This window comes from Lithobates pipiens, unplaced genomic scaffold (assembly GCF_037356315.1).
Source record: "Lithobates pipiens isolate NorthernLeopardFrog02 unplaced genomic scaffold, aLitPip1_a1.2 Scaffold_1, whole genome shotgun sequence".
NCBI lineage: Eukaryota > Metazoa > Chordata > Amphibia > Anura > Ranidae > Lithobates > Lithobates pipiens.
The window spans coordinates 186128054-186154816 of record NW_027507685.1 but is presented as its reverse complement, the minus strand read 5'-3'; the positions used below and the strand labels follow the sequence as shown (position 1 = coordinate 186154816).

Here is a 26763-nt window from a genome sequence, read left to right as displayed (position 1 = left end):
TTTTTCTCCTTTCCAATTTGATAGCCGTGATTTCCTTCTGCATACACCAATCAGCCATAACTTTATGACCACTGACAGGTAAAGTGAATATAACATTATCTTGTTACAATGGCACCTGAAAGGGAGTGGAGATATATTAGGTAGCAAATAACTTTGACGTTAAAAGCAGAAAAAAAATAGGCAAGTGTAAAGCCTAGTACACACTGCAAGTGGTGTGTGGGGTTTTTTTTTTGCCTTCAACCCAGCGGGCTGAATGAAAGAAAGCTGACAGCTCAGCCACTGTACTAACAATCTGATATTAGTACAGCGATCTCCCCTGCTGTTCTATTGGGATCCCCCCCCCAGTACACTCCGCTCAGCACACTCTTAGCCATTGAGAGTACTCATCATTAGCCGATCAGCTGACCTTTTGGCCTGGCTCCAGTACATATGGGCCAAATGTCTGCTGAATTCTATTGAACTGGCTGATGCCACCAGACGTTCCTGTGTGTGGGGCTTAAGGATTTGAACCTTTTGCCAAATTGTAATGGCTAGGTGACTTGGTCAGAAAAACTCAAACTGCAGTTTTTATGGTAGGGCAGTGGTCAGGACCTACCAAAAGTAGATGGGAAGGAAAACTGGCAAAAGGGTCATGGGTGGCCAAGGCTCATTGATTCACGTAGTAAGCAAAGATTACTGAAAAAAGTAATGCTGGTTCTGATGGGGGTCAAAAAGTTGGGGGGGGGGGGGGCATGCCCATTCTTTCCTGCTACGATCATATTTAAAAGATTTTCAAGGTATGACCATTTTATTATTATTTTTTTTACATAGTTACATTGGTCTAGCTTGGATGCAGTATAAGCATGTATGTGTGGGAACCCTCTGTTAGCTGGAAATCGCTGTAGTAGTCACTGCTATTACAGTGCTCTCCACTAGCTTTAATGTTCCGTGCAAAGGCTGGATTCACACCTATGCAGTTTTGGTGCTTTTTGCATTTTGCATATTTGCCCTACGGTCCATTTAACATGGTTTCCTATGGAACATGTTCTGTAGAGCAAATCTGCAAAATGCACTAAAAATGCATAGCTGTGAATCCAGCCTAAGTGTCTGCCCTGCTGCTTACTAAGCACTGATTACTCGGCACAGACACTGTTTAGCAAGCACTTTGCATTTCATCAATTAATGCCCCACCCCATTCCACCTCACCCAATGAGGACACTCTACAGCTTTTCAATGAATGTATTCTGCTGTTCCACCTCATCCAATGGGAGAACACTGCACTTATTGAGAAAATGGAAAGTGTTTTCTGAATGGCGCTCATGCTGTGCAACATCCTTTTTCCAGTAAGTAGCAAGTCCGTTTCTCAGCAGGGGACCTAGAAGCTAGTGGAGAATCCTGTAATAGATACTTTCACACTGTAGCCGGGGCCACATTAGCAATATAGAGCTGCTTGTTTTTTAGCGCTGTTTAAGCTGCGCTTTCCAGGTGCTAGCGGGGAGCTTTTAATTCCCCCCCCCCCCCCCCATCCTGCAAGTGCATCGCCCCAGTGCACTCTGGGCTTCCACACAGTGTGAAGGGGGTCTAATAGCAGTGCGTACGAAAGTGGTTTCTAGCTAATAGCGGGATCTGACAGGTATGGCACTTACATATATACTTTGATCCAAGACCAGTGTAACCATGTAAAAGTTACTATACCTGAACTTCATTTTAAAATTGTAAAGCTTCGTCTTATTTTAATAAAAAAAAAATAAACAAAATAAAAACCTATTATAATTACCTATTGAATTGGACAGAGTAGTCCCTAACCGCCTCTTCTGGAGTACCCTGCTGATGCTCTTGGCTGCTCCCATGTGTATGCCCCCATAGCAAACCATTATACTACCACCCAATCGGCTGTCTATCTCTTATGCAGTGCTGTGCATGGAGCCGGCCTGTCAGGTGAATGTGCACCAGCCTCACCGTGAGCCCGGTAGCTTGGCGGTTTAGGGAGTGAGTATCGATCTACAGCCGAAGCCACTGGCTACACTGCGTGACAGTGTGAAAAGATTACAATATCTGCAACATCGTGATTTAATGGGTGTAATGCTCCATACAAGCCTGTTCTTGTGAGTGTATCTTAACCGCTTAAGGAATGCCTCACGCCGATGTTCGTTGGCAGAATGGCACGGCTGGGCGCAAGAACATACCTGTACATTGCTTTTTAAGTGCCCAGCCGTAGGTCGGGAGCGTGCCGAAAAGCAAAGGTTACATTTTTGTGTGAACCTCTGCTTTTAAGTAAAGAGAGAAAAAATGAAGCCTTTACAAACCCTGAGACCCCTTTCACACCACACCGCCCATTGCGTCGGCGGTAAAACGCCACTATTTTTAGCGGTGTTTTACCGCCGGATTTGCGGCACATTTCGGCCACTAGCGGGACGCTTTTACCCCCCGCTATCGGCCGAGAAAGGGTTAAAACCGCCGGTAATACGCCGCAATAGAAGCCTTTTGCCGGCGGTATTACAGCGCTGCCCCATTGATTTCAATGGGGAGCAGCGGTGGAGGAGTGGTAAACACACCGCTCCTTCATCGCTCCAAAGAAGCTGCTGGCAGGACTTTTTTCTGACGTCCTGCCAGCGTACCGCTCCAGTGTGAAAACCCTCTGGGCTTTCACACTACATACAATAGTGCAGCTTCTTTAGGGCGGATTGCAGGCTTTATTTCTAACGCGATAGCGCCTGCAAAACGCCCTGATGTGAAAGGGGTCTTGAGGTACAAAAAAAAAAAAGCCTTTTTGTCTTTAGAACCAGTTTAAGTATCATATCTTAAATGTTACTAAAACCTATTTCACATAAACCACATGGCACATTTAGTGGCACTCTAGTAGGTGACTTGTCCCTCTGTGTGAATTTCATATTGTAAGTCGGTTTTAAAGCATGTGGAAGCTGCTGACAGCGCAGCACTGTGATCTATATATTATAAGAGGGCAGACTTGTATGATGACATGGCACATTTCATCTGTCTGTCTTTTTTACATTTTTGATATGGTCAGCCTCATCATTCTGCTTTATGTTGATGAGTCACTGGGGATGTAAGCTGGAATGTTACAGAAATACTGTCTACTCAGCAGTTTAAGTGATAAAAAAAAAAACTGAAGGAAAATATTAAAAAAAATATATATATATTTTTTAGTTTAGTTTGATTATTCCCCTCCTAAGGTCTACAAATAGAATTTTTTTTTTCCAGTTCTGTGTAATGACCTGAAATCTGACAGAGTTTCCTCATACCACTTTAAAGTAGGAAGCTGAAAAACATTTCAGGATGAAAGTATGGCAGCTTTTCTCAACTGGGGTTTTTTTTTGGTGAAAGTTCAAAAGCAGTTATCTTTTATCCTTGTTTATTATTATTTGGTGGGGAGGAACATTTCCTGACATTTCTGTCAGTTCTTTCTGGCCAATGACTTATTACTAATTGAGTGAAAATAAGTGTGTATGTGTATATGTGTAATATGTAATATACTTTTTTTTTTTTTTTACCAATAATTGGTAACTCATTTGTGAAAGTGAGGATGGGAATGGCAACTCTGGGACATCTACCTTGAAAAACAAGTGTGCATTACGTAAACCGAATTGATGCACAGATGTTATGGTGTGTATCCAGGGTGGATTTGATTTAAATCGCTAGTAAAGAGGCTTGGTTTAAAACAACTCAATTTAAAGTTGTAATTATTAAAGGGCAACTGTCATCTGTCCCGCAGCGGATCTGACCTGCTGTTTTCCCCCCGACAGTCTCATTCATTTTAATGGGACAGCTGGTGATGCAGCAGTGACACAACAAGGTGAGGGACATGGATGGCGGCAGTAGGTGAGTGGATGCCCGCTAAGAGGCGCTGCTATGATGGATCTGAAATGACAGGTGCTCCTTAAAAGGACTTATTCTTGCAGAGATAGATATATATGTATGTATGTATGTGTGTTCAAGTAAAAAAAACAATTCAATCATACAGTTTGTAGTTTTACATAGATTTGCAAAACAATGGGATAAATGAATATTCCTGAATTTTGTTTTATCTCATGGTTGCTGTGACATTGTGTGAATGCATTAATACAGTGCATGAGGTCTCAGATTGCAGAGCTTGGATTCATTGAGGTTTACCAAAATTGTAAATATTGCAGAATATACAGCCGCATGCAACATAACTAAGCTCCATTTCATGCTGAATAAACAAAATTATTAGTATATCTTAACCACTTCAATACTGGACACTTTTTCACCTTCCTGCCCAGACCAATTTTGAGCTTTCAGCGCTGTCACACTTTGAATGACAATTGCGCGGTCATGCTACATTGTACCCAAACTAAATTTTTATCATTTTGTTCCCACAAATAGAGCTTTCTTCTGGTGGTATTTGATCGCCTCTGGGATTTTTTTCTGCTAAACAAATAAAAGACCGAAAATCTTGAAGAAAAACCATGTTTTTTTTTTTTTTTTTTTGTTACAAAACTTTGTAAATTTTCTCCTTCACTGATGGGTACTGATGGGGCTGCAGTGACGGGCACTGATGGCCACCGATGAAGTGGTACCAATGAAGTGGCACTAATAGGTGGCACTGATATGCGACAGACACTGATAGGTGGCACGGATTGTCATGGATAGGTGGCACGGATAGGCGGCATTGTAATTTAAAGAATTGTGTAGAGGTCGACCGATATGGGTTTTTCTCTGGCCGATGCCAATATTTAGAAATCATGGCTGCTGATGGCCGATTATATGATGCCGAATTTTTTTTCTTTATTTTTTTTTTTTTTTTTTTTTTTTATCCCCCTTCATCTCATAAAACCTAACAGACACCTTTCCCACTGGGGTGTTTTTTTAAGGCGCTTTTGTGCTAAAAATAGCGTCTGTAAAGTGCCTGCAAAACTGCTCCCCTGCAGTCTGTGTGAAAGACATAGTGCTTTCACACTGAGGCGATGCGCTGGCAGGATGTTAAAAAAAAAAATAAAATCCTGCAAGCAGCACGTGTGGTGTATACCACTCCTGCCCATTGATATTAATGGGCACCACTGCCGAAGCGCATGCAATGCGATTTGGCAGCGGTGCTTCACGGGTGCATTTAACCTCTTCCTCGGCCTCTAGCTGGGTTATATGCGCCCCACTAGCAGCTGAATAGCACCGCTAAAATGATGGTAAAGCACTGCTAAAACTAGCAGCATTATACCATCAAAAACGGGTAATCAAAACTTTTGGGCAAAAAAAAATGGGCTAACTACTGTTTTTTTAGTTGTGTGTGTGTGTGTGTGTGTGTGTGTGTGTACCTTTTTATCAGCTCAATCGGCCGATGCCGATTAATTAAAAAACGGCAAATATCGGCCGATATATCAGTCGACCTCAAGTATTGTGGGCACTGATTGGCATTCATTATGGGCACTGGCTGGCATCCCTGGTTGTCTAGGGGGGCATACCTGGTTCTAGGTGTCCCTGGTGGTCCAGTGTGGGCATCCTCGGGGGGGGGGGGGGGGGGCTGTGCTGATAATCGATAAGCACAGACCCTCCCTTGTCAGAGGAGCAGCCTATCTACTCGCGTCTGACAGACGCGAGTGAGGAAATGCCGATCACTGGCTCTTCCTATTTACACTGATCAGCCGTGATTGGACACGGCTGATCACGTGGTAAAGAGTCTCCGTCGGACTCTTTACCGAGATCGTAGTTGCAGGGTGTCAGACTGACACCCCACAACAATGATCGCCGCGGGGGCGCGCAGCTGCTTAATATCCTGATCACGTCATATGACGTCCAGTCAGGATATGAAAACCACTATGCCGCCCCCCCCCCCCCTGCACTCTTTACTCAGTGCTGAGAGATGGAAAAGAGCTACAAAGTAACAGTTCTTTTAGATCAAAGTTATGAACTTCGGCCTGTAAATTAAGTCAGTTTAAAGCGGTTCTTCACCCTAAAGGGGAAGTTCGGCTAATCTGATCCCTCCCCCCCTCCGGTGCCACAATCGGCACCTTTCATGGGGGAGGGGGTGCAGTTACCTGGACAATCCAGGTAATCTGCACCCACTTCCGGGCAGACCGCCGCAGACGCCCCGCCCCCCCATTGTGTTCTGGGAAACACAGTTCCCAGAGACACAGCGGGGGACCATAAGAGACGCGCAGTTGCGCATGCACAGTAGGGAACCGGGCAGTTAAGCTGTAATGCTTCACTTCCCGATTCCCTGACAGAGGATGGCGGCTGGGGCAGCAGCGAGATGAGCGATAGCTCGTCATCTGCCGCCGACATCGCTGGACCCTGGGACAGGTAAGTGATTTTATTAAGTCTGCAATATTAGTAGCTGCTGGCTTTTAATATTTTTATTTTAGGTGCAGAACCACTTTAACCACTTAAAGACTAAACATTTTTTCTGGCACTTGTTTACAAGTCAAAATTCAGTATTTTTTTGCTAGAAAACTTATAACCCCCAAACATAAATATATATACCCTAAAAAAATGATCGTTGCAGTATTTTATGCCACACTGTATTTGTGCAGCGGTCTTTCAAACACAATTTTTTGGGAACAAATACACATAAGCAAACAAACCATGAGTCTCATTTTATCCAGAGTCGTGCAGCTCTACTTAATGCTCTCTCAGCAGTGACTGCCTGGTGTTTTTTAAACTTAATGTATAGGATGCACTAAGGTTAAAAAACAAAGGTTTACAACCCCTTTTTAAGGGGTTGAAAATTTCAATGTATTGCAGGATTTTTAAAAAATGGGAAAATTTTACATTGTGGCTGTCAAACGCTGTCGCCTCCTCACTGCCTGATTTTAACCCTGTAAATGTTGCACCGTTACACCACAGCCGCATTCAGCTTAAAGCGGTAGTAAACCCGCACATTTTTTTATTTTATTTTTTTAAACCTGCAAAGCAAAAGGCATAATGAGTTAGTATGCACCGCATACTAGCTCATTATGAAATACTTACCTTAGAACGAGGCCCTGACATCTCGCCCGATGCACGCCGAGGAAGCTGACATGCTCCCTCTGCGTTTCTTCCGGGTATCGCGGCTCCGGCGCTGTGAGTGGCCGGAGCCGCGATATCGTCACTCCCGCGCATGCGCGCGGGAGATTTCATGCCGGCCGGCCACTGCCGGATTTTCAGGCCGAGAATCCCCTTGTGCGCATGCGCCGCTGCAGTCAGCGGCGCATACCGAGGGGAATATCTCCTAAACCGTACAGGTTTAGGAGATATATTTTTTTACCTACAGGTAAGCCTTATTATAGGCTTTCCTGTAGGTAAAAGTTAAAAAATCGAGTATACAACCACTTTGAGGATGGAAATTCAGCTCAACATCTACCACCCCCAACCGTTGGTGTAAACCAGGGATATGCAATTAGTGGACCTCCCAGCTATTGCAGAACTACAACTCCCATGAGGCATAGCAAGACTCTGACAGCCACAAGCATGACACCCAGAGGCATGATGGGACTTGTAGTTTTGCAACAGCTGGAGGTCCGCTAATTGCATATCCCTGGTGTAAACGAACCCAAACTGAGAAACGTAGAGCTGTGCAATAGCTTTGATTTTATTTTGGTACTTGGTGCACTGAGCTTTAAGTCTTAGGGAAGTAAAAAGTATGTGCAGGCACAGCTTGGTGTTTTGTAACTGCTTTGGTCTGATTTATGACTTCATAGACACGTCTGGTTTAATAAATAAACCACAGACGTGCTCCGTTTTTATATCTTGTACATCTGAAAACCTCACAAGATGTCAGTTCCTTGCGGAAGAGATTTGTGTTTATAGGTTTAGTGGCCATTTAGTCTTGGCCCGCCCCTATTTTTGGAATTTGCAGAAAATGAGCACAAATAGTTTTTGAGCCGCGCACAAAGTATTCTTTGTGAGTTCCTACAAGAAGGCATTGGCAGCTCCGCAGAGATGATCTCGTAGGAAGATTTCTTCTTCTGGTAGGAGAAAGCCACACGTTACAAGTTTTGTTTTACAGTAAAAACATGTTTATTTTTTTGTAGTGTGCAGTTCTGTTTGTAGACATTTTAGCTGTTTTTTTATGATTGTAGACAGATTATTGAACAAGCATGAATTGGTTTTAAAAAAAATTGAGTGACTTAGTTTGGTTTTAATGTTATCCTTGACTCTTATGTAAGCTTATATAACAGGCCTTCAGAATATCGTTCATTAGAATGGTTATTATAGGGCAGGGATATTCAATTAGCGGACCTCCAGCTGTTGCAGAACTACAAGTCCCATGAGGCATAGCAAGACTCTGACAGCCACAAGCATGACACCCAGAGGCAGAGCATGATGGGACTTGTAGTTTTGCAACAGCTGGAGGTCCGCTAATTGCATATCCCTGTTATAGGGTCATAAGACAAATTACTTATTGTAAAGCAGTATTAAACCCAGAAGCAAACATTTTAGATGGCTACATTTTTTATTTTTTCTCTAGGCTTTCTATCTTTTGTCATCTGGTGATCTGACCAGTAGGTTTATTGGTTTTCAAAGGAACAATCTCTTGTGGATGTATCAGTTACAGGGAAGAAACAAACCATTCAACACTGGCAGAGGTGTTTACAATGATTAGCTTTTATTCGTTTGTAAAACTTTTATCCCAAAAGGGGAAAAACGGTTTGCTGTAACTACTTGTAAAGTATTAGCTGGAGTTTAGATTCAATTTGTTAGTATATTTACAGTGGTTGTAAATCTCAGACATGAACAAAGCATATCCCTCTATAGTGTGTACTTATGTCCGTTAAGAGCATAAAAAGAGTTGTAAAGTCTCTCTAGGTTTTTCGCATTGATGCATTCTGCGTGTTAGGGTGAAAAAACCTCCTGTGCTGCAGCTGTTCCCCAGAGCCCTCCTTTTTCTTACCTGAACCCGAGAGTTCCAGCAACGGGGACAAGCACAGCAGCTCAAGCTGCTGTCTCGGGTCCTCATGGGATAGATTGATATTAGCAGGAACCATTGGCTCCTGCTGCTCTCAATCAAATCCAGTGACACAGGGTTGAGTCCCACTGTGTCAATGGACGCAGCAGCAGGACTCGGGAGTGCGTCCGCACGGGTTCCCCCTTGGAATGTGACTCTCTCTGGGGGTGCTCGATGAAGAGGAGGCACCAGGAATGCGACCGGGGGACCCCAGAAATGGAGGATCGGGGCTGCTCTGTTCAAAACCCTCGCACAGAGCAGGTAAGTATAACATGTTTAAAAAAAAAAAAAGTTGCATAGTAAGACTAAAGGCACCAGTCCATTCAGTTCAACCTGAGTGAGTGGCTACAATTGTTCCTATCCCTGTACATTGCACACTCACATCGGTCCCTACCCTCAAGGAGCCCACAATCCAAGGTCCCCATTCATATACTAGGGCCAATTATGGACAGAAGCCAATTAACCTACCTGCATGTCTTTGGCGTGTGGGAGGAAACTGGAGTACCCCCCGGAGGAAACCCACGCAGGCACAGGGAGAACATGCAAACTCCAGGCAGGTAGTGTTGTGGTTGGGTTTCGATCCTGCGGCCCTTTTAACTGCTAGGTGAGAGTGCTAACCACTACACCACTGTGAGGGCGGCACCTTTTAAGTGCCAGTTCACACAGGGCTGACCTGTCAGGTGACTTAGCCGCCTGACAAGTCGTGCTCCATGCATTGCAGTGGAACCATTCTAATAGGAGCGTCTCAAGTCGCTCTGACTTGGAAAAGGGTTCCTGTACTACTTTGGAGTGGCTTACATTGACTTCTATGCAGAAATTGTCTTGCAAGCCGCGCTGAAGTTGCGCTGTATGGGGCGGCTTAAGAATTTGAAGCTGCCCCTGTGTGAACCGGCATGGCGTGTCTTTTCTGCCTGTTGGTTTGTTCCTCTATCGGCCTGAGTCACTTCTGACAAGCGCTGCTGACACCAAGAGAAAAAAGGTGACATGGGAGGGACTTCCAGCTTTTTGACAGTCATGGCTCTGTTCCTGTGTGCTATGTGGAAGGTGTGTTTTTTTTTTTTTTTTTTTCCTCCAATCAGTTCTCAAAGCTCTACTGGATGAGCTCTGCAGGGTTTAACTTAATCTGTCCTCCCCCTTTTTTCTAAAATCTTAGATAAGCTTATAAATTTAGCACTTTGAATGTTGAGTAGAGAAGCCTGCAGAAAAACAGATACATCTTATGTAGAAAGATTTGTTTCACCTGACAGTGCTGCTGGCTGCTGTGCCCATTGGGCTCATCCATGCACAGTGGGGGCACTCTAATACATGAGCTGTTACTGGCCAGATCACCAGGTAAAAACGGGGGGGGGGGGGGGGGTGAGAAAACTAATGCAGCCACCACCGAATGATTGTGCTGCTTGTTTTTCTTTCTGAGCAGTTATAGTAGTTATTCCAAAACCTGGTAAAGATCCCTCCTTTATGCTCTAACTATAGACCAATATCCCTCTTAAACATTGACTTGAAATTTTTTGCCAAAACCTTAGATAATCGCCTTTCACCACTATTGCCCGAGATAATACACAAGGACCAAGTGGGCTTTGTCCCTGGCCGTGAAGCCAGGGACAATACTACCAGAACGATGCACCTGATGGCCTATGCACAAAATAACCACATCCCGACTTGCTTTCTCTCCTGCGATGCAGAGAAGGCCTTTGATGGGGTCAGTTGGCCTTTCCTCCAAGCCACCCTTTCCCAGATAGGCCTAGGCCCAATCATGCTCTCACGCATCATGTCCCTTTACTCCAAATCTTCGGCTACGGTCCTAGTGAACGGAACACAATCAGAAAAGTTTGATTTCCAACGGTACCAGGCAAAGGCTGTCCCCTCTCCCCACTCCTGTTTGCTTTGGTAATTGAACACTTAGCCAAAGCCATGAGAGCCATCCCAAACATACCCAGGCATACATACCCCTTCCTCTTAGTATAAACTTTCTCTCTATGCGGATGATCTCCTTCTCTGCGTGACCCAACCCCATATTAGCATCCCGTCCATACTTTCAGAGATACAGGTTTGGACGTCTTGGCAACTATAAGTTAAACATCTCCAAAACAGAAGCACTGAATCTCTCCCTACCACAACCCGCCCTCTCCTCCCTTCAAACCAATTTCTCCTTCCAATAGCAAAGTCCATCTCATACTTTGGTAAGCCATCCCAATGCATATTGCAGATATATACGCACTTAACTTTAGCCCATTATTTACAAAACTTGGGCGTCTCGCGGAAACTAGAATGGAAAGACCAATGTCATGGTTCGGATGTATGAACGCATTAAAAATGGATATGCTCCTCAAACCTTTATATTTCAGGCCTTGCCAATAGCCCTCCCATCCTCTTTCTTACATATGCTTTGCTCCTATGGCCATCAGATTCGTCTGGAAGGGCAATCGCCCAAGACTGAAACATAAGCTCCTATGTTCCCATTCCTCTAAAGGAGAGATAGGCCTTCCAGATTTTGAACTCCATCATACGTCAACGCTGGTCTCTAGAATGGTTCCCCCGTCCTTTAGCTAAAGCCTCCACCTTGGTAGAACAAGATCTCTCCCCGATCGACCTCTGTGCACTGCTTTGGGGACACGAGTGAACCCACAAATCTCCCAACATTATCTCCCCTTACTAAAGATGCTCTCACAATTTGTACTGCAAAAGGGAGAACTATGCACTATCCACTGACCCAGGCCCCTTTACCCCTCTTTTTGACAACCCAGAAGGTAGCTTGACACAAACTCTGGACAACTATAATAGAACTTCCTGGCCCACAGCACAACAATTTGTCCACAGTACTTCGGGCACCTTTTGTAACAGACCGATCCACTGCAACCTCCAACACAACATGGCTCACCCGCTTTCACCTGACCTCTTATTGCAAGAAACGTCATAATTCCAAACAGATCCACAGACCTCTTGCGCGCTTTGAACATATATGCACTTTTACAGAAACCCCCAGACACACCCTGTCACTGATTTATAAAATGATTCTAGACCATACACTCACTACCCTACCGAACTACACAAAAACTTGGTCAGAGGAGCTGGGGAGCGACATATCAGCGGTAGAATGGAGTAAAGTCTATTTACCCACAAATTGTCTATCTCAAGCTACACTCAAGAGAAAAACTACAAGCTGCTATCTAGAGTGCCAACCAATCTCAGGATCATGTATCCCTCGGTCACCAACATCTGGTTGAGGTGTAGCTCTGAAAAGGTTACATACAAGCACATCTGGTGGGATTGTGACAAAATCTGACCATTCTGGACTCGGATCTTCCAAATCTACTCTGAAATATATGACAAACCCCTCTCTCCCCTTCCATTGCCCTCCTTTCCATACTACCTGGTACTGTCAAATCCCCAAAACACGGCCTCCTGAAATTTTTCCTTAGTGCAGGTAGGCAGCGAATTCCTAGACAATGGAAAACATCCAACCCCCATCCCTTATAGAATGGGTGAACAAGATAAACAGTATCATGCTTATGGAGCAGATGCAAGCCAAATCCCCAGATAAATATGCCAAATTGTCCTTTATCTGGAGTATTTGGAGGAATTACTCTGCCTCAGAGAAACTAAAACCTAGACTCTTAACAGTGACTAAACAAAGAGAGAAAATAGATATGGCGCTATACCGGTATGTGAGGACTCTCAGTATGCTGGCAAATAAAGTGTGGACATAAATGTGCTATGTTGTGTTGGTGAGCATCACATAAGTGGGGGCACATATAATTCTCAGCGTGCTGGTTGATTTAGTACAGAAACACGTATTGTATATATTTCTCAGCGTGCTGGTTAATAAAACCCAAAAACCACAAAATCACAAAATAAACACAAAATAAAGGTCACGATATCACAAAACCTTGTGACCCTATTAAGAAATGCTTATCTCTATATCATAACAGTATATGGTTATTAGTAAGGTGCAAGTGCAAATAAATTCATATGTGCCTTGAAAAAAAAAAAGTAAAGCTGAAAATAGGACTAGATGTGGTAACTGGTGAAATAACCGTGAGTGTTATACTAATATGCAAAAATAAAATGCAAAGATAAAATAAAATAAAAAGTGAAAAATGAAATATCACAGTGATGGCACAATCTAATATTTAGTCCAATTGTGATGCTATATAATGAACATAAAAATACCATAAAAACTAAATGCAATAAAAATTTAAATGCAATAAAAAGATATAATACGAAAAAAGTTAATAGAAATATAAAAATATAAAAATAAAAATGTGTAAAAAATGTGCAAAAGATGTGCAAAAAATGCAGGTGAATTGTGAACATTAAACGTGGTGAAACAAGTCTCTAGTAAGTGACGGAATGTTCCGCAAGTGAAAAAAGGAGGGGGGTGATGGTTTCCAGCTGTGTTCTTCACATTCGGTGGCTATTAGTGTGTTATATTATTATGCTCTCACCGGAAAAAGGACCCCATCCGGGGTGGATCAACTTTCACAATATTAGCTATTGTGCCGCTCTCTGGCTTCCTTCAGCTGTAAAAGTTAGGGATCCCTCGTTCCTCCGTGAGTGCAGTGTGCCACGTTTATATAAGGTAGAGAAGAGGCACATCCATAGTGTGATACCGTTTTAAAACTTTGTTTTTATTGCAGCAAATAGATTAAAACTACTTACAAACAGGCTGTTTAAAAGTGCGGTAACTTTAAAATTCCCGCTCTGTAATCTCCGTCTGAGCTCGAGGTGTACGCTGTCTGGCCACGCCCTACGCGTTTCGTCACACGGACGTCATCTGGAGCCCAGAACAGTGACTACCCCTTACTCAGACAACCCACCCCCTAAAATGGGGTCCTTGTACCATGATCTGTTAACACCTAGTTGGTCAGAGGCCTGCCGCCTCCCTTCCCTGCCTTCACTCTCCCCCTTCCCTCGGCTCCTTTTTTCCTTCTCCTCAAATTATCTTACTACTAATATCTTTCTTACTTTAATTTTCCTCCAACCTATTCCCCCTTGGCTATATCTAGCCATACCCTAGTCCTAATTTATATAGCATTTAAATTGGTCCTGGGACCTGATATATACCAGCACTTTTGTACGGATAAAGTTCTTGAGTTTTGCATATATTGATTTCCCTGGCTTCTGGGCACAGCAGGCTGCCAATGGGGTGCCCGGGCCACGCGAGAACACAGTACTACCAATGCTTGTACAATGTTTTATAATCCTACCTCAATGACTTTCACTCGTTATATACGCATAAAAGACATAGAATGTACTACTTATTTAATGACTTGTAAATGTTCACCCAGATAGCCCGTTGTTGGGCGCCTGGTCTTGTATCAGTTTTCTTTTTTGCTTTTCCTCTTTTCTGTTTATATATGTTCTGAAAACAAACAATAAAAACGTATTTAACCTGAAGATGGGGAATTCCGGACATGGAGCTGTTTGCATCCAGGTTCAAGTTTTCACTGATCAGTTTTCACTGATCTATGCGTTCCCTCCTGTTCTGCTACTTCCGCACCTTCTTTGCAGGATCAAGCAGGAAGGGAAGGAGTTGATTCTAGGGGCTCAGATCTTGGTTTGCAGAGACCGTAAAGATGGCTTTAGGGGACCCCTGTGGACCCTACGGCCATGGCCAGACCTTCTCTCGCAAGGTCCAGTATTCCATCCTACCTTACAAACGATAATTTGGCTATTGATACCCACATTCTGAAAGAACCGCCGGCTGTCCGCTTCAGTCATTTCTACTTTGGTTAATGCTAGGAAGCCGGCCTCCAGAGTTATACTGTAGAATCTGGAAGGCGTATGTCTGCTGGTGTGAATCCAGGGGTTGGCACCCCAGCAAATGTCATAGGTAGGATCCTTGAATTTCTGCAGATGGGATTAGAAATGAAGCTGGCTTTGAGTACTATCAAAGGCCAGGTGTTAGCCTTATCAGTGTTTTTTTCAACGACCGCTTGCTTCACACTCTGACTCGTGGCTTTATTCAGGGGTTGATGCGGATTAATCCTCCAGTTAGGTCACCCCTGAACCCTTGGGATGTAAATTTTGTTTTGTAGGCATTACAGAAACAGCCTTTTGAGCCAATATGAGATATTCCTTTGGTCCTCTTGACAAGGAAATACTATTTTATTTTTTTTGGTTGCCATATCTTCTGCAGGAAGAGTCTCAGAGTTGGCTGCTCTTTCTTGTAAAGAGCCATATTTGATTATTCATAGGGATAAGGTTGTATTACGGTCTCATCCTAATTTCCTACCAGAGGTAGTGTCAGGTTTGCATTTAAACCAGGGTATTATTCTGCCTTCATTTTTTCCTGAACCTCGTTCTGCGGAAGAAAGGTCACTATGTTCTCTTGATGTGGTGTGAGCAGTGAGTCTATTTGAAGGCGACCGCTCAAATTCGTAAAACAGATGTTTTGTTTGTGTTGCCAGAAGGTCCTAAAAGAGGACAGGCATCGTTGAAATCTACTATTTCTAAATGGATTTGTCAAGTGATTGTTCAAGCTTATGGTTTAAAAAGTAAAATTCCACCTTTTTATATTTAAAGCGCACTCCACCAGGGCTGTTAGTACTTCCTGGGCAGTACATCACCAAGCCTCCATGGCTCAGACCTGCAAGGCCGCAACTTGGTCTTCAGTCCATACATTTACCAGATTCTATTAAGTAGATGTAAAAGGTCATGAGGATATCGCCTTTGGGCGCAGTGTACTGCAGGCTGCAGTAGAAGTCTTCTAGTCACTTAATGCCCTACTTTTGTTGTGTCCCCCTTCAGTTGGCATTGCTATGGGACTTCCCACATAGTAACTACTATGGCTCTGTGTCCCGTACGATAAGAAAATAGGATTTTTAAAACTGCTTACCTGTAAAATCCTTTTCTTTGTAGTATGTCATGGGACAGAGGTCCCTCCCTTCTTTGGTATTCACTTTTCTACAAAAACCGAGGCACTCCCAGTGGTGGAAGGGGTTATATAAGGAGTGGACTTTTTGTTTTGGAGTGTAACAGTGTCCATCACCTGAAGGTGGCCTATAACCCACATAGTAACTACTATGGCTCTGTGTCCTGTGATGTAATTCAAAGAAAAGGATTTTACAGGTAAGTGGTTTTAAAAATTCTATTTTTTTGCTAGTGTCCTGCAGTTGATAGACCTCTTCCATACAGAGAAGTTTCTGTGCTTTGAAATGCTGTGCTGTCCATTTTAACCACTTAATCCCTGAGCCTCTTTTTGAGATGTGGTGTTTACAAGTTAAAGACTTATCGAAAGCGGACCGCCGCTGCTGCCATAACGATATCCCCGTTCAGAGTAAGGACTTATATCGCCGTGCGGTGGCCTGACGGTGGTTAAAGCAGAACTATACTACACTCCAGTGCTGCAGTGTCTTGGGGCTCTTTGCCAGCCACTGTCATTTTCAACTCTATCGGCTTTCAGGTATCGCTGTTCAGCCATTTTCATTGGCCCATCTGATATGACCTCACTCCTGCACATGCGCAGGAGTTCATTCATCCCGGCATTGCTCTTGCACTGCTCAGTGTGCAAGGTGTACAGGCGGGTAAGGAACTTTAATGCAGAAAAGACATAGTGGGGCTGATTTGCTAAAACTGGAATATGCAAAATCTGGTGCAGCTCTGCATGGTAGCCAATTCACTTCTAACTTGAGCGTGTTCAAATAAGCTTTGCCACACAAAAAAAAAAACCTTCAAACTTGTTTCTATGCACAGCTGCACCAGATTTTTTCTTCAGGTTTAGTGAATCAACCCCACTATGTCTTTCCTGCATTAAAAATCCTATCTTTTTTTGCCAATTTTTTTTTTTTTTACAAAACTATTTTGGTTAAAGTTTCACTTTTGACATCTTGACTAGAGGTCGACCGATATATGGGCCGATATTTGGCATTTTTTAATCAGCATCGGCCGATTGTGCTGATTAAAAAAAGCCGATTACATGTTCAGCACGACTTGCAAAAGACTTCTGTAATAGAAGTCAATGTAAGTTGCCTGAAGGACTTTCCTCCTCTCTGGGCAGGCTGCCAAGAAAAGATCAAAGTGATACAATGTTTCTTCTTCAATGGGCTGAACTCCCTGTGTAGAAGTTCTCAGTTTAACCATTTAAAGACTAAATCTTTTCTGACACTTGTTGCTTACAAGTAAAAATCCAGTATTTTCTGCTAGAAAATCACTCGGAAGCCCCAAAAATTATATATATTTTTTTAGCAGAGACCCTAGGGAATAAAATAGCGGTTGTTGCAATATTTTATGTGACGCGGTATTTGCGCAGAGGTCTTTCAAACGCAAGTTAGCCCTTTTTTGTACGAAAAAAAAAGTTTTGAGTACCTGTTTTTTGTGTATTTAATATATATATATATATATATATATATATATATATATATATATATATATATATATATATATATATATATATATATATATATATATATATATATATATATATTCTAATCTACATTATACATACAAGTGAACTGATTGGAGGTTTGTTTGGTTTAATAAATGTGTAAGAAATTTTCTGCATCACTTATTAAGGCTGCTTTCGCACTGGATCGGGCAGGCTTTGACGGTAAAACGCTGCAAGTTTTAGCAGCGATTTACCATTTTCGCCCCGCTATTCGGCTGCTAGCAGGGCAGTGAAGCACTGCTGCAAAATCGCGTTGCATGTTCTTCAGCAGTGGTGACCATTCATTTCAATGGGTAGGAGTGGTGGAGGAGTGGTTTACACCGCTCCAAAGATGCTGCTTGCAGGATTTTTTTTTTTTTTTAACATCCTGCCAGCGCATCTCCTCATTGTGAAAGCACTCGGGCTTTCACACAGACTGCAGGGGTGCAGTTTTGAAGGCAATTTACAGGCGCTATTTTTAGCCCAAAATCGCCTGAAAAACGCCCCAGTGTGAAAGATGTCTAACTTAGATTTTATGAGATGAAGGGGGGAGGGGGGGGGGGGAGGAAAAAATAAATAAAAAAATCGGCCTAACATATTGGCTCAAAAAAAATCAGCATCATATATCGGCCATCGGCCACCACGATTTCTATATATCGGCATCGGCCAGAGAAAAACCCATATCTGTCGACCTCTAATCTTGACTAGTTTGAGTTGGTGACCACACTGGACTGATTTTAAATGGTTACTAGTAGTTATTTGGTAGTTTTTCGATGGTGGTGTTGTCCCCCCTCTGGGGGTTTGGGCCTGCTACTGAAAGCCAACAGCGCTGTCTCATCAACAGAAACAATACTTGAATAAGGAGGGAGGCGTGCTTTTTGTCCACAATAATGCAACGATTTTTACAAAATACTCATTGTATACTGCTTATGTTTGTACGTTAGCCCTGAAGGGGGGGGGGGGGGTTCAGTCCCCCAAAATGTGTTGGGTCGATCTGTACTGTTTCGATAAACAATTGTATTCTCCCATCAGGTGTTACTATGTCACTGCCAAAGGTTGTGGCAGTGAGGTCTTCCCACGTGGATGTGATCCCGAGACGCTGTGACGTCACTCCTACATGGACGATGCATCACCATGGCACACAGTGCAGACTGCAAATGTGGTCTGATCTGCACATGTGCTTCTGAGATGACCTTATCACTAACAGACGTCAACATTTATGACAAAAGGGACCACTAGGGTGTCTTCTGTTATAAAAACCCTGCCCGTCGGCTGTTTTTGTAAATGATCTTACTACTGCTTTAATATAACATTTGCGCCGATACTTAAGTATGTTTTACAGTTTATCAAGCCTGTCCTGTGTAGTGATGACATACTGTGCACTTGCTGCTACGGAGTTTGTTTTTGGGGAAAAAATAAAATTTACAATTGTTTCCGTACCATTTATCAATCACCTAGTATAAAGCTTTGACTTCAGGCAAAGTGGTAACATGGGGTATTCAGTGTTAAGCGTAAGCCTTTTGATGTATACTTATAGGTAGATGTCATAACGAACATAATGGAACAAATAAGTAATAAAAAAAATCCAGCAGCCAACGTACGGTGTATTCTAAGGTGACCGAAAATTTATAGGTAGGTATATAACTTGAAAAGAGGTACTACAGAGTGAGGAAGAAGGGAGCATTAAAGGAAAAAGAGGCATCAAGGTTCTTAGTCCTGGAGAAAGGGATAGTGCTTATTAAGAGCCAGTTAGAAATCTAGCGTGAAGGAAAAAATTAACATTATGGCCAATGTGATTCTCCCTGATGGGGTATTCCAGGAGGAAAATGTGTCTCTGCTAAATACGGGGGGAGGAGCAGGGAGGGGGGGGGGGACTTACCAGGAGGCCCCGGCATAGGTGTTTTTTTTTTCAGTCTGGTCAAACTATTACGAAAGTTCTAATAGACAATGGAAGGACGGTGGTTGGAAACTGTATCTAGCATGCCATGTGGAGGAGAATTTGGAGGGGTGGTCATTTGCGATGCAGATGAGTTCTTCCATTTCTGCGATTTTTGGATATGCTGATGACCCATCAGATAGAGGGAGCGTGGGTTGAGCCCTAGTGAACTGGGATGCATAGCTTAATTGTGTTTTATCTTGTGCATCGCTAGGGATTTAAAGTAGGATTTGTGGGGATTGAGGTGTGGTGTAAATTTATGCTGGGGTAAAGTCTAAATGTGTGTCGTGACCTATATCATGCAGTGAACTTCTGACTAGAATGTTTTGGGCCATGGGCACACCCAATTGTGAAGGAGCGAGGCCATAGCATTTTGGATTTAATCTGCTAGTATCTCAGATTTTTAGCTGATTTTTTTATTTTATTTATTTTTATTTTTTTAGCAGGTCCGCTGGTCCTTAGAACGCCCCAAAATGGTGAAGCCGGAAATCCACACCCTCGCCCGCCACCTTAAGCAGGAGAAGCTGTATGTTAGCTCAGAAAAACAGCTGATCCAGCGGTTGAATGCTGATGTTTTAAAAACTGCAGAGAAGCTCTACAGAACGTCTTGGATTTCAAAACAGCAAAGGATCAACTTAGATAGACTTATTATAACGAGGTAACACACCAAGTAAATTTCAGTAACTTTAATGTTCTGCATAAATATCTGACATTTTACAATTGTATGCCTACAGTTTCCTTTTCCATAAATGCTGTACATTCCTTTTTTGTCATTTTAAAAAGCAGTCCTTGAGTTTTAGTCAAGTGACATTTCTTAGCTTTACATCGTGTCATCATTCTGCTGCAGGCAATAGGAAGTATTTCCCCCTTTTCCTCTCCCCAGTGATCGGACAATAGCATTGTGTGTAGTGAGTCGCTAGGTGTGAGGCAAAAGCAGGGGCTGATCCATGCAAGACATTCGTGAACACAGCCATGAACTGCACAAATACTCGAGTTTACTTCATTTCTTTATCTCCAAGCCAGCATCTTGGTCCAGAAATTAGATGCTGATCCTGGATGATGCCTGAACAAGTTGTCTTTGCCTGCTATAAAGCGAGGCAGACTAATACCTTCTTTCTTCTTCCTGGAGACCACCCCCAATGGTGACCAGACAAGGGGAAAATGGACTATCTCTGCACACATAGTTTTGATGGGGAATAGTTTAAAAAATAAACTAATACCAAATGGTTAAAAGGCAGTCCTCCAGGCCTGCCCCTTCAGTTTTTGTGTTTCCTGCTGGATGGGAAGGAAGCATGTGAGGAACCTGGGGTGCTCCATGTTCCAGGATTGTCCTGGGAGGAGGCCTCTGGGGAGTACCTTCTCTGCCCAAGGCGCCCCTCTGTCTAAGTGCAATGAAGAGAGGGCTGCTTGTACACCGCTGCCTATAAGCTCGGGGAGAGTTGGACCTCTGAAGAGCGGCGGATTCCCTACCTCCATTTTTTTTTTTTTCCCCGCACAGTCCGGCCGTTGTTCTTCATCGGAAAGAAACGTACTGCGCCCAAGAATGAACGGCATCCACAAGGCATGCGAGACGTCCGTTCCGGGTATGGTTGCGAACATACGTGCATCTGAAGAGGGGCTTCCATGTTCCAATGAACAGAAGTGACAATACTTCCGGCGGAACCGCTTCATCAGAGGGTGCCAGGAAACGAAGGTTCCAGTTTCCAGGCGCAGGGTGTGTGGCTTGGTGGGCGTCCGGAGCCTGTGTAGATCCAGCAGAGGCTGTGACAGACACTGTGGAGCCATGGAGGGCACTGCAGCAGTTCAGGTGGTCGACTCCGGTTCTTCTGGCACCAGCACCTCCCAGGTAAGCGTGGTGAGGGCAGACCATGGCTTACTCTGGGAGGGAATAAGGTCCTTGTGACAAAGGCCTTTCCCTGGGTGGGGAACCACAGGTGAAGGGCTCCTTCTCCGAGTACAGTGGTGGCAACGGTTGGGAACAGGCTTTCATGGTTTGTTTTCTGTCTTGCTTTCAGGGTAAAGCACAGGGCAGAGCCCAGATACAGCCTCCAAGGAGAAAGTGTGCTGTTTGTGGGACAAAACTTGGGCCCAACTGGGAGAAGCCGATTTCCCCCGAATGTGTCAGTAATTTATCTAAGGATGACTCCATGACTGAGTGTCAGAAGATCCTTTCGTCAGTTAAAGATGAGGTTGCATCCACCATCAAATCGTTTAGAGGAATGATGGATAGGATGCAGGGTCCCTTGGTGCCTTTATCAGGACGATAAGTTTGCCCTCCCTGTCTGAGCCCAGTCAGGAGGATAGGGAAGTTAGGAAGAGGGAGCCCAGGTCGCTGGCCTCTTCCCAGGTAGACTCGGGGTCTGACTCTGAGGAAGATTACTCTGGAGGGTCCAGGTACAAATCGACATTGGACAATGTGGGGGATTTGTTAAAAGCGATCTAGAACACTCTAGAGATCAGAGGAGTCGGTACAGCTTTCTAAGCATGACCTCATGTATCAGGGGGGGATCTGCTTAGAAATCCAGAGTTTTTCCTGTGCACAAATCTCTAGTGGAAGTGATCTTGCTCGAGTGGGAGCACCCTGAGAGGAGACCATTCTTTTCGAGCAGTCTCAAACGCAGATTTCCCTTCGAGAAAGACGCGGCCCAGCCTTGGAACAAGGTTCCTAAGTTGGATGCGCCGCTAGCAAAGGTCTCAAAAAAGACTGATCTGGCCTTTGAACTAAGATCCCTTAAGGATCCAATGGACAAAAGGGGTGATGTGCTGTTGAAGAGGGCTTGGGGTGCCTCCTCTATTGCATTCAAGCCTGCCCTTGCAGCCACCTGTGTGGCTAGAAATTGAGTGCTGGTTAACCCAGTTAGTCACACATTTCTGCAGGTATGTCCCGACAACAGCTGTTAAAGGCCTTTCCCTTATTGTTTAAGGGAGTTGGGTTCCTAGCCGATGCTTCTGCGGAGTCAGTAGAGCTAGCGGTTAGGTCTGCGGCTTTGGCTAATGCGGCAAGAAGGGCCGTATGGCTGAAAGCCTGGGCGGGACATGCAGCATCTAAACTCTGGCTTTGTTCAAGCCCGTTTATATTAGAGATAATAAAAACGGTTACAAGTTGGAGTGCAGTGGCATTCCCCCACCTACCTTCCTAGTAACCAAGTTACCCAGAGACCGGGAGAAGGCAGAGGCCCTGAGTCTGATGTTGGGAGAGTTGTTAGATCAACAGGTCATCAGCCGGGTACTAGATGCGGAACATGGACATGGGGTATATTCCCACGTGTTTGTAGTTCGAAAGCCATCAGGCAAATTCAGGTTGATCCTCAATCTCAGACCCCTGAACAGGTTTATCGGGTACAAGCGGTTCAGGATGGAGTCTATTTTTACGATAATGAACCTCCTGTTTCCCCGAATGCTTTATGACAACAGTCGACCTCAGGGACTCATATTTGCATGTACCGATATATCAGGAATTCCATAAATTCCTCAGGTTGGCTGTAAGGGCGAACTCGGAAATCCTCCACTTCCAGTTCATGGCTCTTCCGTTTGGCCTAGCATCCTCTCCCAGTATTTTTACAAAAGTCCTGGCAGAAGCTCTAGCTCCGCTATGTATCGGGGCCATTACAGTGATCCCATATTTGGTCGATCTTCTTCTGTTTGTCGCCCAGTCCTAACGGCAGCTAGAAGAGGCTCTACAGAAGGCGCAACACTTCCTGCGTTCTCTTGGTTGATCACTCAGGACAAGTCACAGTTGATCCCAACCCAGGAAGTACTGTATCTGGGTTACAGATCTGTAGAAGGGAAGGTGTTTCTCCCATCAGAAGATAAAGAAGGTAGGTCTGGCAGTAGTGTGGCTTCAGACCAATCAGGAAGCCCAGGTCAGAGATGTCAAGAGTTATAGGCTTAATGACATCCTGTTTCCCAGCAGTCCCTTCTGCAAGGATCCACCAGCGCCCGCTGCAGGCTCTTTGGCTGCATTACTGGGATGGCAGCCAACAGAGTTTGGATCGACCCATGCCAATACCCACAAGGGTAAAAAGGACTTTGTGGTGGTGGCGAACCAGTCACAATTTAGACAGGGGTCTGTTGTGGTTCAGACCAACAGCTCTGGTGCTGACAACAGACGCCAGCTCTTTCGGCTGGGGTGCACACCTGGAAAAAGATCTGGCTCAAGGATCCTGGTCTCAGGTGGACACCAGACGGACCATAAATAAGAGGGCGATGGCAGCCTTCCAGCAAGAAATAAGGGCACAACACCTCCAAGTAAGATCAAACAATGCAGCTGTTGTCACCTATATAAACAAACAAGCGGGGGGGGGGGGGGGTGTTTGCAGAAGATAGCGGGAGAGATTTTCTCTTGGGCCAAGATGAATCTAGCATTGCTGTCAGCGGTTCATTTAAAGGGGGCTCAGAACTCTCTGGTGGACTTTCTCAGTCGCCAGTATGTGAAACAGGACGAATGCTCCCTCAACCAGGAAGTCTTCGAGCAGGTGGTGAGGACTTGGGACATACCAGAGGTGGATTTGTTCACCCCCTGAAAGCAACAAGAAGGTTGCTCAGTTCTTCTCCCTGCACTCGCAGGATCAAGCCAAAGGGGTAGATGCCTTCGCCAGTGCGTGGCACTTCAACCTATGCTATTCCTTTCCCCCAGTAAGGCTGGTTGGCGGCCTTCCTTCAGAAATTTCAGACCCAGGTAACGGATCTCATTCTGATAGCCCCATTTTGGCCAAGAAGGGCTTGGTTTGCAATCCTACAGAAATTGACAATATATCCTCTGATTCATCTTCCGAGGAGGGAGGATCTAGTCACACAGGGTCCTATCCGGCATCCTCAAATAGACCCTCAGGCTTACAGCGTGGTATCTGAGGAACAGCTGTTAAGGGCCCAAGATTTTTCAGAAAGGGTCACCAAGACTCTTAGAATGCCGTAAGCCAGTGACCAGGGCTATTTGCACCTAGGTGTGGAAGAGGTTCAATTCCTGGTTGATGGGGCAGGAAGATCCAGGTATTCCAGCAGTGCTGGACTTCTTCCAGGCAGGGGTGGAATTAGGGCTTTCAGCACTGTGAAGGTACAGGCTGCCGCTTTAAGCGTCTTTCTTCAGGTCCCCCTGCAGCAAGATCATTTTGTAAAGAATATCTTTAAAGCCCTCTCCAGGTCAAGGCCAGTGACGGTCAGAGCCTGTCCCTCCTGGGACTTGGCCTTGGTGCCCCCACAAGGAGTCCCTTCGAACCTCTGGAGAAATCTGATGCTAAATGGGTATTTTTAAAATCCGCTTTTTTGATTGCAATTACCTCAGCCAGAAGAGTGAGTGAGTTGCAGGCGCTCTTTATTAGAGACCCTTTTTTATTGATTTTGGAGGATAGAGCTGTGCTTAAAACGGATCCTAGTTTTCTTCTGCTTTTCACAGAACTCAAGACATTATCCTGCCAACATTCTACTCCTCCTCAGCGGGTGATGAGGAAGGAGGATTTAGTTTAGTTGATGTTAGGCGTAGCCTTTTAGTTTATTTAAAAATTAGCAAAGTGTTCAGGAAGTCGGAATCTGTGAGTTTTGTGGTGTCACGCAAAGGACTTAAGGCATCTATATCCACCATCGCCAGATGGATTAGGATGACTGTTTTAGAAGCATACAGGTTGGCAGGGAGGCAAGCTCCTCTAGTTAAGGCACATTCAACTAGGGCGGAGTCAGCTTCGTGGGCAGAGAAGGCCGGTGCCACTCCGGAGGAGATCTGCAAAGCAGCGATGTGGTCCAGCTATTCCAAGTTTGCAAAGCATTACCGCTTGGACCTGGCTGCTAAGGATCAGGCATTCAGGAGAAAGGTCCTCCAGGCAGTGGCTGTCCTGGAAGACTCCTAGAAAAAGTTACCGGTAAGTCTAACTCTGCTTTCTTTTTTTTTTTCACATAAAAACATATGTCACACTGGTAATGTGACACCCTAGCTAGTATGTAGAATACAGGGTGTATGACACACAAATCCTTGTATGTCTGTTATCGTCTACAATTTTATCCAAATTATCTTTAAAGTGTAAGTTCACCTTTACAGAAAAATCTGTAAGGGGAACTTACACAGAACCCCGTTCCGCACCCCCGTAGACCTGGACTGCGGCAATCTCCTGTTCTGAGCCCCAGTAGTCCAGGGCTTAGAAATCCCCCTCGGCTGAATGTCCAAATCGTACCTCATCAGGATGGACATTTTGGAGCATTCTAATTGGTCAGCGCCGACCAATCAGAAGCCACATAGCCCATTCTGTCAGCTGGGAAAAAGATGCGTGGCTACCGAGGGGATGTCTGAGCCCGCCAGACTCCTGACGTGGATATACCGGGGCTCAGAATGGGAGACTGCCAGGTCAGTGGGGGGGATGCGGTGGTCCTGTGTAAGTTCACCTTACAGATTTTTCTGTAAAGGTGAACTTACCCTTTAATGAAATACAGCAATGAGCCAAAGCAACTCCTTAAATATATGTTTAATACAAAACCTGATACAAACATAGGAGGAAGCCACATGCATGTTTGCCAACAAGAGCCAGCATCTACGAAAGGCCAAGGCAGATGGTGCCAATATGTCTCTCCTATGGTGGGGGATGCAAACAGCGCAAGAGAGGGAAAAATAGATGAAGAAATGTGATGTGCTGTCATGCAGCTGTATATGGTGGAGAACATTAGCTCATTAACAGATTAAATTTTTTTTTTTTAAAATGCAAGTATTCAAGTGATTTATATACAGTAGTATAGAGCAAGATGTGGGATGTTACACAGTATTGTTACTCATACCATTCCAATAGGTGGAATATATCGGTTGAATTTGCACATTGCATTATGGATTGAAAAGGTATGCCTTTCTAAAGTCATTCATCTGTAGTTCATGCATCCATTTGTCTGGAGTAGAGGTGGGGTGATTGGGCATACCCACTGTATAGTTGACATCCTTTGGGAAACGACTGGCAATCCTAAAGTTGTTAAAGCGGTAGTAAACGCGCACGTTTACAAAAAAAACAAAAAGGGGGAAAAAAAAACCCTGCAAGGCAAAGGTATAATGAGCTAGTATGCAGCGCATACTAGCTCATTCTCAAATTACCTCAGAACAAAGCCCCCGTATCGGTGCCCAGGTTCATGGCTCCGGTACTGTGAGTGGCTGGAGTCGCGATGATGTCGCGCTCACACTCAGGAGTTTTCTTCCCGGCAAGGTCCGGCAACGCTGCCGGACCTTCAGCTGGGGCATTCAGAGCGCATGCGCCTGCTGACATCAGCAGCTGCATGCATAGGCAATATCTCCTAAACTGTACAGGTTTAGGAGATATTAACTTTACCTACAGGTAAGCCTTATAGAAGTGTAAAATTTGAGTTTACAACTGCTTTAAACCTTCGTCTTTTTTTTCTCTAGTCTGTCCAGGACAGCACTAGAGATAGGCTCTACCTCCAGAGGCAGGAAACGCAATCCAGATCTTTAAAGGGCGGTCTTCGTCCCTTCCCCTTCAGTCTTTGTGTTTCCTCCACCGGAGGAGGAGGAGGCTGGATCAGGAGCTCTCCTTGCCCTGATGGTGGGAGAGCCCATAACAGATGGGGAAGGAGCTCTGTGTACCTGTTTAGGTAGCAGACATC

At 44.4% G+C, this 26763-nt stretch overlaps 1 protein-coding gene across 6 annotated transcripts in view; it reads left to right on the top strand.

Annotated features, from left to right (window-relative positions):
* The window catches only part of GAPVD1 (GTPase activating protein and VPS9 domains 1), a 143618-nt gene that overhangs the window by 24075 nt on the left and 92780 nt on the right, over positions 1-26763 (top strand). For all 6 annotated transcript variants that reach the window (XM_077479007.1, XM_077479004.1, XM_077479006.1 and 3 more), the window contains exon 2: positions 19623-19837. In XM_077479007.1, coding sequence (XP_077335133.1) covers positions 19653-19837 — 185 coding nt within the window. In that variant the 5' untranslated portion in view covers positions 19623-19652. The remainder of the gene's footprint in view (positions 1-19622; positions 19838-26763) is intronic.